The sequence below is a fragment of the Protopterus annectens genome, chromosome 13.part0 (genome assembly GCF_019279795.1).
Source record: "Protopterus annectens isolate FY-2018-M chromosome 13.part0, PAN1.0, whole genome shotgun sequence".
NCBI classification, from domain to species: domain Eukaryota; kingdom Metazoa; phylum Chordata; order Ceratodontiformes; family Protopteridae; genus Protopterus; species Protopterus annectens.
In genome coordinates, this window is record NC_056747.1 from 183,289,943 (window position 1) to 183,304,497 (window position 14,555).

The following is a 14,555-nucleotide window of genomic DNA, read 5'->3' on the forward strand; positions in this document are numbered from 1 at the left end:
ACAGGTGGGCAAACATACTTTACAATGTGGTTTTGATGCCTTGGGAGCTTCCTCCAGAGCAGCTGTTACTGGGTCTGTTATGCATAGGCATGCTTGGCTAAAGGAACAATCTCTGCCTGATCATGTTAAAGCAAAGTTACTGGATGCACCCTTACAGCAGGATGTTTTATTTGGGGTTAAAGCAGAAGAGGTTTTAAAGAAAATGGAGGATAAGACAAAATCTATGCAGACTGTCAAAGATTTCTTACAGGTACAGCCCCCACGCTTCAGCAGAAATTGGCCAACTAAAAATTGGTCCTTTCCAGCTTCTGACAGACGACGCCCAAGGGGCAGAGGACAAGCACAAATCCCTTACAAACCTCGCCAATGGGGCACTACAACACAGAAGGGAGGAGAAGACAGGTCCCAAGCCATAAGAAGGCAAACACAATGACTTAAACCTCAAACTGCCAAGCAAAACCCTTTTGGCAGCTCCCTTGGGAGGAAAATTAGCACTTTTTGCAGACAACTGGCACATCGTCACAAAGGACAAATGGGTCCTAGACATTCTCACACGGATACAGATTCCATTTCCACACCTTGCCAATGATTTAAAGGAATGCCAAACCTGCCACAAAATCAATGGGCAGAGGCACAAAAACAAATTACAGCTCTCATGGACATGAGAGCCATTCAACTGGTACCTACACAGGAGCAAGGCCAAGGATTTTACTCAAGGCTCTTTCTAGTCCCCAGAAAGGACAATGCTTGGAGACCCATTCTGGACCTTTCAATTTTAAACACAATCTTGCAAGTACCCAAATTCAAGATGCTAACACTACAGCAGCTTCTTCCCATATTGGGCAAGAAAGCTTGGCTAGTAACGTTGGACCTCAAGGAGGCATACCTGCATGTCCCTATCAGACAAAATTGTAGAAGATACCTCCGTTTCATTGCAGGTTCAACCCGTTACCAATTCTCTGCACTGCCCTTTGGCTTATGTACTGCGCCCAGGGTCTTCACAAAATGCCTGGCACCAGTAATTGCATACTGCAGACAGAGGGGAATTCAGATATACCCATACCTGGACGACTGTCTCATCCAAGCAGAAAGCAAGGACATTCTCTGACAACACCTGGCTTTTGGACATCATCTAAGTTGCCTAGGGTACACAGTAAACAAAAAGAAATCAAAACTAGTGCCCTCACAAATTATGACATTCCTGGGTGCCAGCTTGAATACAATGGCCCAGATGGCTTATCTGACGCCAGACAAACAACTACAATTAACTCAATACTTCAGAACAATGGCAACAAAGACCCAACTCCCTGCAAGAAAAATGCTGCAGGCCTTGGGCTTCATGGCATCTTGCATACTACTAATACCATTTGCAAAACTGCATATGAGGAAATTACAATGGTACCTAAAAAGCGTATGGACTCAACACAGCCACAGCTTGGAAACAATGATAAATCTCATTCCCTACCTTCAACAGGAGTTTCTATGGTGGTCACAGGCTTGTCACCTCAACAAGGGTCAGCATTTCACCCTACCTCCAGCCAGGCAAACTATGACAACAGATGCATCGGACTATGCCTGGGGTGCACACATGGCAGGACTGTGCGTTCAAGGCTTATGGACAGCAGATCAAAGGAATCTGCACATCAATCAAAAAGAAATGCTAGCTGTACAAAATGCTCTGATAGCCTTCAAGGACCTCTTGCATCCAGGACAGCTTATCATAAGGACAGACAACACCACAGTAATGTGGTACATAAACAAACAAGGGGGTAGACACTCGTACCCTCTATGCAGGCAAGCAATGACCTTGTGGAACACAGCACTGGCTTACCAAGTTCAGTTACAAGCTCAATTCCTGCCAGGAAAAAAGAACACATTGGCAGACAACCTAAGCAGAAACATCATGGATCCCCACGAGTGGAAACTGGATCCACAAGTATTCGCAATGATAACTCAAAAATGGGGGCTCCCAGACATAGACCTGTTTGCCAGCCCTCAAAACTATCAGCTAACAAAGTTTTGCACAAGGACTTTTCACCATCAAGCTTGGAAAGTGGACGCACTCTCATTCAGTTGCAAAATGCTAACAGTATATGCCTTTCCTCCACTACCCCTTCTCACAAAGGTGCTACTGAAAGTCAGGATGGAGAGACCCGGAATGATGCTCATTGCTCCAGACTGGCCATGCCAGCACTGGTACCCACTATTAAGGAATATGGCCCAGGGCCCACCATGGATTCTACCACAAATTACCCACCTGCTCACACAGCAAGACAGTCAGATTCTACACAGCCAGCTCAAAACCTTAAACTTGGCTGCATGGCAGATCACCTAAGCAACTCGCCAGCTCCTCTCTCACAAGCTGTTATGGAAGTTGTTCTGGAGGCCAGGAGGCCCAGCACCAGGAAAGCCTACTCAGACAAATGGAAAAGGTTTTGCGCCTGGAACCAAGCTAAAGGCCAAAATACCCTTTAGCCTGACATACCTCAGATTCTGCAATATCTAACTGAGATGTTGCACAAAGGGCTTTCTTTTTCATCTATTAAAATCCACGCCTCAGCCATTTCTGCTCACTACAACACGGATCCTCCCTTATTTTCACATCCACTCTTAAGGCAGTTTCTCAGAGGGGCCAAGAACATTAGGCCTCCCAGGAGAGCACCAACACCTACTTGGGACCTCAACTTTGTTCTGGAAAAACTCACGCTACCTCCTTTTGAGCCAGCTTTCTCAGCTGACTTAAAGTTTATATCATGGAAGACTGCCCTGCTGCTAGCAATCACTTCAGCTAGAAGAGTTTCAGAACTTCAGGCACTTATGGCAGTAGAGCCTTTCCTCATTTTTCATCAAGACAGAGTTTCTCTATGAACTAACCCCTCCTTTATGCCTAAGGTGGTATCCAGTGTGGCTCTAAATCAAACCATCCATTTACCCACTTTCTTTCCAAATCCACCGAACAAAGGAGAAAGACTCCTGCATTCCTTGGACATTCACAGGCAACTACATTACTACTTGGATAAAACTAAGGTTTTCAGAAAATCTGACCAGCTTTTTGTATCCTATGCTACAGCATCACAAGGAAAGGCTATCTCAAAACAAACCATTTCCAAATGGATAGGACATTGCATACATTTTTGCTACACCCACCATGGAAAACCAGTTCCTGCTACCATAAGGCCCCACTCTACCAGGGCAGCAGCTGCATCTACAGCCTTCCTCAGGGGGGTGCCAGCCAAGGATATTCTTGAAGCTGCAACTTGGAGTTCAGTACACACCTTCACCAAACATTATCACTTACCACTTTTACTCTAAGACTAGAGCTGGCTTCGCCACTGCAGTTTTGCAGGGCCTTCTAGCCTCCTCTAACCCTATTTGACTCCACCGCCCATCCTTAGCTTTAGGATTCTACCCAAGTGTAATGACTGCAGCAGGGTAACACGATGAACATAGTACAGTTTTGTACCTACCATGAATGTAGATGTTCGAATGTGTATACCCTGCTGCAGTCCAGGTTGCCCTCCCTCCATCCCCTCTGATCTAGCTGAACTTATCTCTACCACTCTATTCTATACTACCTCTGTGGTGTACTTGCTTGTGCCTAAGGGTTTTGTTTTACTTTTTTCCATATAGCTGTATATATATCTTTTACCTACCTATTAGGGGCACCTGACATCTGGGGCAAGAAAAACTGAAGAAAATGGCGTTGAATGCCTCTGGTATACCCCTGACGCTCTGACATAAGCGACAGCAACCGACGCCAGACCAAGACTTTGGAATTCGGGCCGACTGCGGGACCGCCTGACGGCAGGATAACCCAAGTGTGATGACTGCAGCAGGGTATACACTCGAACATCTACATTTATGGTAGGTACAAAACTGTACTTTTTTTTAACATCTTTATTAAGGCACAGTGCAACAGTATTAGGTACAGACATATCACTATGGTTTATTTTCTTTTCCAGAAGTAATTCTAGTTGTTTTCATGCTGCACTCCAGCATTGTTTAAATTGCTCAATTCCTGCCTTCCCTTAAACCTCACTCCTCCTCCTGAACATTATTCTGCATGTGTTCCCACAAATTGCATTTATTTGTGTTTTGCTCCTACCCTTTTCTAAAGATCCATCTCCAGTTCTTTTAGCTCTTTTACGTTATTCAGTACTTCAGCTAGTTTGCTTAGATTTTGATTTCTACTTTCTACTAAATTTTTATTTTATTTATTTGCAACCAGTAGCATTGCATTTACTAAGGCCTTACGTTGAGCAATTCATAGCCTGTGGCTCAGCTCAATGAATGATTTTCTTGGTTACTACCATTTGCACCTCCCAACATTTCTGACAAATTTATTTATTTATTTATTTTATTTATTTGCAGTTGGTTTACCAGGATAGTCCATTGGGCCAAAATGAACCCGTTTTCAATGGAGTCCTGGGGAGAAAAGCTCCAAAAACAAACTAGGTACATACAGTAGATTACTAATGATAATTATACAAATGTAAAAGATACAAGCAATTAATTTCAAAAGTACAGGAAACATTTAAAACAATACAGGCTAGTGATGAAACTTGGAGGTGTTATAGGCTAAGAAAAGTGCAGAGTGATGCAGAGTAGTTATTACTTGAGAAGCATAAACTTAATAGGTGCAGTCTAGTACATTTTTTGTAGATACCATGGGAATAATAATGTGAGTTATGGGAAATAATAAGGAAAAATCGCTGGAGTAAACATGAGAGAGAAGGAAGATGAAAATTGCCAGTATTAGTTATGTGGGGTGGGAGCAAGAGCATTCCCATTGGGACACTAGATGTACGTGAAGAGATTTTTTGAACATATAATGGTTAGAGGTGGTGCGAATGGATGGTGGTAGTGAGCTTGGTTATAGGATAGTAGGTTTTTGCCTGAGGGACGAGTTGGTTTGTGCACTTCTAATAGATTTTGATTGATTGACCTTAAAACTCTATCAGGTAGGTGCATCTTAAAGGCAGAAGACAGGGAGGGACAGAGAGAGGGGTTGAAAATGAGCTTGTGGGCAAGAGTTAGCTGAGTATAGGTGAGATGATTGGGTAGTTCTAGCCATTTTAGTTTTTGGAGAGAAGAACAGTGGTGGGTGGAGGACTTATGGCTGTTAGCGAACGTGGCGATTTTGTTGTAGCAAGAGGAAAATTGTTTTTTTTTAGAGAGGACTGAAGATTAGTTAGGAGTGGAGCTCCATAGAGAAGGCAGGGGATAAGAAAGGAAGTAGAGAGAGTGATTTTAGTGGTGGTTGTAAGGTACTCATTTTGTCAGTAGAGCATACCTAGTTTTTGATGGGTTTTTTTGATATTTAATTGTAGATGGGCGTTGAAATTAAGCTGGCTGTCAATTTGGACCCCAAGTAACTTGGCTTCTAACACCAGTTCCAGAAGTGAGTTATTCTGACTAGTAATCGAGAATTTGTTTATATCGAAAGAAGTAACTTTAGAGGGGGTAAATAACATTAATTTAGTTTTAGAAGCATTGAGTACTCTGTGGGGTAGTTTTTAAAACCTGCCAACCTGTTACAGCCCTAATTACCTCTACCTTTTCAATCACACCTCAAGCATTTGCTGTCTAGCTAAAAAAAATAATTCTCTGAGGTCTGTCTGGTGTATAGAAATACCTATGCAAACATTTTCGTGCAAAAATCCTAAACCATCTGGCCTAAGAAGTGAAAGTTCTTTTATGGTTTTTTTTAACTTTATTAAATAATCGCTTATGACAAAACACATTAAATGCAAATAAAAACATGTTAACTTTTTTCATTTACAGACATTGCAATCCTGTTTTCTTTCTTTGCAACTGCTGTCTTTCTGTGCAACACTGCTTAAATTGCTTAACTAAACCCCAGTCCTCCTCCTGAACATTATTCTGCATGTATTGTTCCTACAAGTACCGTTTCATTATATGTCATCTGTTCCTTCTCTTTTCTAAAGGTCCCACTTCAGTTCTTTTGTCTTTCTAACAATATTCAGTACATGATGCACAGTTGATTTAGAATTTGATTTGCATTTTCTTGTAATTGTTTTTTTTCCAGCCTATAGAATTTAACATAATATTTCTAGACACTTCAGATCTTGTGTCCCAGCTCAAAAGAATCATTTCCTTTGAAACAACCATTTGCACATCACAGCTCCAACATTTGCTGTCTACGTGAAGAAGAAACGTCTTTGAAGCCTGCTTATGTAACAATACATATGTAAAGACTTGCTAATCCTTCTGGACTTTGCTGCATACTTGGGAGCTGTACATATGCTCTCTCATTGTTCTTTTGTAAATTGCTTTCCCAGTCTTTTTAACATCCTCTAATCTATCCTTGTAGTTAACAGTATTTTATGTATCATACTACTTATCCCTTTATGACTACAGCTTTTGTTCTTGAGTTGTCTAAAAACCCCACCAAAGTAGGTCTTTCACTTAGGAACTCCTGTATCCCTTTCTCTTTGCCTATACTCTGTCAATCCCTGGTAAGGAAGGCAGTTTCTAACCTGCAGTCCAAATGTCTTGACCCTATTTTTTTCTGTAGCTCTAATTGAAGTCCTCCCTTTTGGCAGAATCTCCTTTTTCCATTATCGTGTTGGCATAGTTCTCAGAATACTTACTACAACTTTATCAATGTAATATTCTGTATGGTGGGTGGTGGTCTTCTTAAGGATCTGCATCCAAAATCCCACTCTCTCATTCTTTTTTAACGACCCCTTCATCAGTTTGAATTACAACCTTCTGCTTGTGTTACGTATAACAAGCTTTAACTGCATTGCTCTAAAATATCCCTTCAAAGCAGGTAATCATAAACCACATTGTTCTGTTGGAAGGATCAACTTCTCAGTTAACTCTTGTCCACTCCCTCTCTCAAATGAATTCCTCCAACTCTTTATTAATTATTGTCCACAATTTCTCCCCTGGTTGATAAAAAAAATATGCCTGACCTGTATGCAAAAGGGATTGAAACATTTTCAGTGCTTGTATCTTATTGTCCAAATCTATAAACCAAAGCTTCCTGCTTCTCCGTTTTTGTATCTTTTGTTTAGTCTCTTCCCACTGCCATAACAGAAGCCTTTTTAAATCCATACTGCTAACTACATAATCTTACCATGTCTCCATAAATATGGGCATTGCTGAACCAGTTCATGTGTGGGTACATAATTTATGGCTATAACATAAAATGTTCATCATATTGATCACTGCTACAGTAGCATTAGCTCTATGGGTTATAGCCTGCCAAGGATATAACAGCCGGACAACTTCCAAAGCTCCAGAGCACCTTCCAGGCACCCACACTGTCAGCTCAAACTGAGGTGACCAAAAAGGCAGGTTTGGGCTTCAAGCTCTTAGGAAGTTTCCTGCTGTTGGAGATAGGTGCATTGTGTGCTTTTGAGGATCAATGGTTGGCTTGTGCAGTTCCTTTCCTGGGTAGGTAAGTTCCCTTTGGGGAGGAAACTTCCACATAAAAAAAAAGCGTGTGTTTTATTGTACTTTCCTGCTTAGGAAAGTTATTTTTAAGCTAGAGGTTTCTGTTTAAACAGACTGTCATGAGAAATGCATGTACTTTCAGACAGAAAGGAGCATGTCATTTGTCAAGTTTAAATGTCCTTTAAAGTAATTGAAGACCATTTTTATTCCACAGAGAAATTGTTTACTTTTTGGTGTTGGTAAAGTGTTTTATAGTGCTTTTTACTGTTTTTTTGGTGTGAAAAAAGTGAGTTTTAAAGACTTCAAATTTTTATCAGCTGTTTATTTTCCACAGGAAAAAGGCACCATTTTTTATTTGACCATGGAACAAATTACCTGGCCCAAAATCGGTCCTTCTTCCAGCCACACACAAAAAAAAAAACTTTAAGCAAACATCCTTTGTCACCAGAGCAGGTTAGCAGTTTGCCTCAGCTGCAAGTAGTGAGTGACCCTTCTTTGGCCATAGCTTATTCCTTAGACCATTCATCTTTTCTACTGTATCCCTCTGGTGTAGTATCTAGAGGCACTATGTACTCGGGGTTAGCCACATTCTCTGTGGTTGTCAAGGTCCCCTCAGTGGGCAAAGAGGAGGCACTCTTGTCTGTCCTTTCTCCGAGACTGTTTCCAGAATGTGCCAGTGTTTTCAGTGGGAGAACACTGAGGGTTTCTCAGACCCTCGGGAAAAACTATGAGCTGTTACACCTGTTTCTCCAGCTCTGTCAGCTTTGGAGGACGTGTGCATTACTGCCTACAGTTTTCCTGCTGGTCAGCCTGCTGCCCCTAAAAAGGCAGATAGAATGTCTAACGTTTTCTCGGTCACAGGAAAAAAAATGGATCTATATATATATATAGCGCTATGTCCAAGCTGGTCCACTCAGACTTTGGTCACTGCAAGGGAATACCTCATCTGTAGCTTCAGTTAATCTTAAAGCTGCTAAACATTTGGTTAATTCCAGTCCTCCTCTTTCTGACAAGGATAAGTAGATTGACAATTATGCTAGTGTGCTTTCTGCAACTTTGATTTTCAGAATTTTGAATTGGCAGGCTCATGTGTTAAAGTTTATGCTGACTAATTGTAAAAGTGTGAGGAATGCTTTGTTTACAGATTCTTCTTGTGAGGAAACAGATGTTTTAAATAATTTGGTTTCTTTTGTTTCTTGGGTCATAACTCATTAGTTACAGTGTATGTATGACTCCGCTGATACTTCTTCCCTGGCTGTGGTCATTGGTACTGTTTTGAGGAGGTTTGCCTATCTGAATTTTCCAATACTCCCAGGTGATCTGAAAAATTAAATTTTAAGTTCTTTTGACAGAGATTTAATTTTTGATTCCTCTGCTGCAGAGATCAAAAAGTATGATAAAAGGGGTAAGTTGATACAGGCAGTTTCTTAAGATTTTGTTAGCCTTTCTTTTCCAAGTTTTCTGAGGGATTCTCTAACTCTTTATTCAGTTTCATCAAAAAAATAAACAGCATCACCAAAATGTGGGTAAACAGTCGTTTTAAGAGAAAATGGCAGAGCGGTTCCAAAAAAGAATTCAGGAACCAACCTCCAAACCAAGAAAAGTTCAAGTCAGAATGACTATTTAGGGGACATTGTTCCCCCCACCCTTGCAGTCCCTTTTCCCTTCTGAAAAGTTTGAATCTTCACTTTTCTGTTTGGCAGCAGATCACTTTAGGCAAATGGGTTCTGAAGGTCATTCATCAAGTTTCCAATGGCAGTGAGAGGAAATCCCTCCTTTCCAGGGGGTAATTCCTCAACCACCAGACCAGATTTCTGTATTCCCTCTGCCAATGCCCCCCTTCCCAGGTTGGAAAAGCTTTTTATTCAGTGATGCTTTTAGTGCCAAAGAAAGAACATGCTTGGATACCAGTCTTGGATCTTTTCTTTCGTGAAACTGTTTGTGATAGTGCCCAAGTTCAAAATGCTGACACTTCACAACATGTTACCTCCTCTTCCTCATTTAAGTTTCCTGATAACACTAGATTTTAGAAGAGGTCTAGCATCACATTCCTACTAAGCCAGACTACAGGCGTTTCTTAAGGTTTTGTTTATCTGAATCACATCAGTTCTCTGCTTTACCCTTTAGACTATCCTCTGCACCAAGAATGTTCACAAAGTGTCCAGTTCAAGTTTAGCTCATTGCAGGCTATAGGGTATCCATATTTTCACAACTTGCTCGTCTTTGCAGAGTTTTTTTTTCAGAGAGTCAGGAATCCCACACTTGAGTGAGAGTCTCTTACACAAGCTGGGATTCCAAGAGAATATTCAAAAGTATTTTTTTGACTGTGTCACACAGGATTGTGTTCCTGTGGTGTCAAGACACTTCAGTTCAAAGAGCTTTGTTTTCACAGGAAAAAAAATGGATATATATATATATATATATATATATATATATCAGCACTAACATCCTTTGTCTTTTCAAATCTCAGTGCTGGATTTTGTCAAAAAGAGACATCACTTTGTGGGGACAGCAAATTTCTGAAAACCCAGGTCTCCCTTTCTGCCTCCCTGCTCCAAAGCAGTCTGTCATCACAGACTCCTTAGACATTGCTTGGGGAGCAGTTTCAGGAGAGAGAAGAGTGCAAGGTGTGTGGGACACCAAGGACAAACATAAGTATGTAATACATGCTTGCCCTGATCATGGCACTTAACTCCCTGAATCCTGTTTTAGCTCTGTGGAACTGTTGAGGTTGTTACAGAGGATACCACAGTCATGTGGTACATAGCAAACCAGGTCATACCCTCTTTACAGACTATCCATGTTAGCTTGAGGTATAGCTTCACAGTACAGTCTCACTCTACAGGCATCCTACATTTTGTCAGACCAAAACTGTGTGGGAGACTAAGTAGGACAAGGGTAGACTCTCACAAATGGAAAGCTGCTCAGGGGGTCTTCTGAAATTTGATCCATCTGTGGGGGGTGGGGTCCTCGAATAGACATATATTGTGCCTTCTCTGTGAACAGTCAACTGGCAAAATTCTGCTCTAGGAATCCATGCAAGAAGGCATGGAAGACAGGTGTATTTTCCTTTCCTTGGACAAGAATGTTTCTATATGCTTTTCCACCCTTTCCACTGTGAACAGTTAGCTGGCAAAATTCTGCTTTATGACTCCATGCAAGAAGGCCTGGAAGACAGGTGCCTTTTTCCTTCCTTGGACAAGAATGTTTGTATGCTTTTCCACCCTTTCCACTGATATCCAGAGTACTTCTGAAGATTCAGAAGGAATCCCCCAAGATTACTGTACAGTGATCAATATAATGAAAATAGTACAGGTGTGTATATAAACTTACCATAACAGTAGATGGTCATTTATTTTATTTTGCATTTGTTTACCAGGGATGTCAGACTGGGTCATTGGCCCTTTGGCAGCAGAGGCCTGGGTAGAAAAGTTCCATTACAAAAACACATCACAAACAATACAAGAAACCGAAAACAATCAAGAAAGCATAACTTTGGTAAATATAGGTAGTAAATAGTTTTATATATATATATATATATATATATATATATATATATATATATATATATATATATATATATATATATGTATATAATAAAATTTGAGAGAGTAATATAAAGTGGAAAAAAGAAAACTAACAAACTAGCATGAAAAGATTGTGCCATCATAGAGAAATGGCTGATCGGTAGATCAGTATCATGGTTTTGTAGGTAAATATCTGTGCGATACATATATGGTATATGAACAATAATATGGCTGATTCTTACTATGCTAGTGTTAAAGTGGTAGCTAAGGCTATGCTAGTGTCACTTGTTCTAAACAGTGATAGCTAAGATTATGCTAGTGTCACTTGTTCTAAACAGTGATAGCTAAGGCTATGCTAGTGTCACTTGTTCTAAACAGTGATAGTTAAGGCTATGCTAGTGTCACTTGTTCTAAACATTGATAGTTAAGGCTATGCTAGTGTCACTTGTTCTAACCAGTGATAGCTAAAGCTATGCTAATGTCACTTGTTTTAAACAGTGATAGCTAAGGCTATGCTAGTGTCACTTGTTCTAACCAGTGTTGGCTAAGGCTATGCTAGTGTCGCTTGTTCTAACCAATGATAGCTAAGGCTATGCTAGTGTCACTTGTTCTAAACAGTGATAGTTAAGGCAATATTGAGGTAAAGTACAAGAAGGAGGGAATGTGATGAAACTATAGGAAGCTTGAGATAGGTAGATAAAGATAGGAGCAGTAGTGAACTTGAGGTAGGTGGGGAGAAATTGGAATTCTGTGATAGAAGGGGTAGTTTGGATGTTAGAATTTAGTAAGGGAAGAGATATATTGGTTTTAAGAACAAGGAAGGACAGAAAAATCAGCCTGGATTAGTGCAGAAGTCATATGATCACTTCTGCAGTAACTCCTCCCACCCTCCATTCCCCTTGTGTATTATGTTTGTTTTGTGTGTGTGTTGTTTATGCCAAGTTGACTCGGCCTCCCTCTCTCTCTTGACATGAAAGCACAGAAAGGCTTGGTGTCCATGCCAGTCTTAGCTCAGCTCTAGCTGATTGACTGTTTAGGCAAATGGAAGGTGCCCTGAAGCTTTGGAAGTCTGCTGGCTGTTATATCCTTGACTGAACCTTATAGCTAAGCTTACTGCAGCAATGACCATTTGAACATCTACTGTAACGGTACGTTTACTTGCACAACTGTACTTTTTAATCTTCATTAATTTAATACTCTGAAAAGACTTGAAACTGTCTCAAAATGTTCCACAACACTGCAATGTTTTTTTTCTGGATTTATTAAGTATAAAATAATGTCATCTGCAAATAAAGTCAACTTTTCTTGATCACATTACTAGTTGTGTCCAATAAGTGATTGTTCTTGATCACAGAAGTTGGAGTAGAGGTAGAATCCAGGGATGGGTGGCCACTTTTGGGGACTGAAGGAAAATGGCAAATGTACCCATAGGTTCATAGGTGTGTACTACGCTAATGGCCCTGGAGCCTTTACAAGCCTACTTAAAAAAAAAAAATTGCCCAGGCACCGTGTCACCTGATGTTGGTTCACAGTGCCCATATCCAGTAGTGCAACTAGAATGATCCCTGGAGTTAACTTTGTTACCCATCCACTCATCAAGATTTCCCTTGAAGAGGGCCAGTGAGGTGCTATGCTTGGCATAAATGAGAAGCCTATTCCAGAGTGTGTGCAGTCTTTGGGAGATGAACCTGTCCCTCCAGCATGTTGTGTTAATTGTGGTTATGATTTCTGGAACGTGTGGCGCTGGGGGACTGGCATTTCTTTAGCTGTAGCATTTCAAGTAGGACTGGGTCAGACATGGATTTGTAAGTCAAGCAGAGATCACCTCTAAGTAGACGGTAAGAGACTGAGAACAGCTGAAGTTTCTTGAGTCTGTCCATGTAGGACGTGTGCAAGGCCTAGGATTCTTTTTGTGAGGTACCTTTGTGGCCTCTCCAGCTGTTGTATGTGTCTGGTCAGGTACATGCCAAATGGGGCTTTATATTGAGTAGAGAGGGCTGATGACCTCTTTCTTCCTGGATGTGAAACCTTTGGTTATAAGATGTGCCACATAGACATGGACAGGAACAGACTGTGAACACTTGATGTGTACAAGCCTATATTGTAACTTTTAAAATTTCTTGGGTATTAACACTTCAGCAATAGTTTGGTAAATTTATGGTAAGCTTGCCTAGGCCTAAAATTGCTCTTGGGCAGATAGCCCGGTAACCACCTATGAGCATATGAGAGGGTTAGTTGAGGAGGAATATTGCTGATATTTGTGTTTTTGTTAACAAAATGCTTTTTTTTTTTTTTTTTTTTTTTTTTTAACTATGCTTTTAATCAAATTGCATTTTCTTTGTACTTTTAGGAATGTTATGTAGGTCTTAAGGAATGAAAATGGTTTGACAGAATCACTGTAACAAAGAAGGAAGTATTTTACTGAAAAATAAAAAAAAAAGAGATGAGCCAGTACACATTAAGATTTAATGTATGTTTTGCTGCTTAGAAATGAAGGAGTTCAATCTCAAACTTGTTTAAGTACAGTGAAGGTAATTTGGCATTATGTAGTTAAACGTTTTGTTGTGACGAGCTTTCTAATTTATTTTTATTCATTATTTCTTAGTGTGGATTCTGACGTTAAGCACTGTGTGATTCACAAGATGGCTACAGGATATGGCTTTGCAGAACCCTACCACCTGTACGCCTCTCTGAAAGATCTTGTTTTGCACTACATGCACAACTCGCTGGTACAGCACAATGATAACATGAATGTGAAGCTTGCTTATCCCGTCCTTTCGCAATCCCCCAGATGAGCTTCATGTCTTGGACACCAGATATAGAAATGGTCTCAACTGTGCACTTGTAACTGTCCGTGGTGTGTCCCTTTTCAGCTCAGCATTTTCCTGACATGAAAGACTCTGACAGCAAGATCAAAACCTGCAGGCAGCCATCTGGAGACATGTATGGCTTTTTTATTCATCAGTGTAGCACAAGTGGTTTGTCTCTGAGACAGTGCAGAGTTCTGCCGCTGCAAACAGTGGCCATACTGAGTGCTATGTAACGGAGTTTGTTTTCCTTGCTGGTATAAGGAGGAATTATTTTAGTGCTCCCTGAGTTGAAATGCATAAAATCAGAAGAACTTTAGACATGCATTTCCGTAATGGAAATTGTTAGCTTTATGCATTTGCTGCATTATATTAGACCAGAGTAGCTGCTTTTTAGTTTCTTGATTAATCTTGTAAGTGAAATGGGTACTGTAATATAATTGTATCACTTGAGAAAATACATCATCTAGAGTCTGTTTTATATGCATGGCCTGTGCTGTCTATCCTATCATTTGAGAGAGTAATTAATGCACTGTTCTGTACATTAATACCTGTTAATGCTGGCAAGTGTTGAGTAAACCTTAGGTGCAGTGAAGGTCTTCGCTGTTGAAGAGGGATTTTCGGAGGATTTGATTTTATTTTGTATTGTAACTTAATCAAGGTATTGGTGTAACTGTTCCGTACACTGACAGAAACAAAGTATGTGCCAACCATACATTTTTCTATTCATGTACACAGACTCTGAAATTCACTGACAGATTAAGGGGATGACTGATCTTTTCACATAAAACCATAG

General features: G+C 40.4%; 1 protein-coding gene across 1 annotated transcript in view; it reads left to right on the top strand.

Annotated features, from left to right (window-relative positions):
• PIK3R2 (phosphoinositide-3-kinase regulatory subunit 2) overlaps window positions 1-14,240 on the top strand; it is a 1,862,656-nt gene extending 1,848,416 nt beyond the window's left edge. Inside the window, exon 16 of the mRNA XM_044090759.1 lies at window positions 13,558-14,240. Within this exon, the coding sequence (XP_043946694.1) occupies window positions 13,558-13,747 (190 nt within the window). The 3' untranslated portion in view covers window positions 13,748-14,240. The remainder of the gene's footprint in view (window positions 1-13,557) is intronic.
• Window positions 14,241-14,555: the final 315 nt, after the last annotated feature.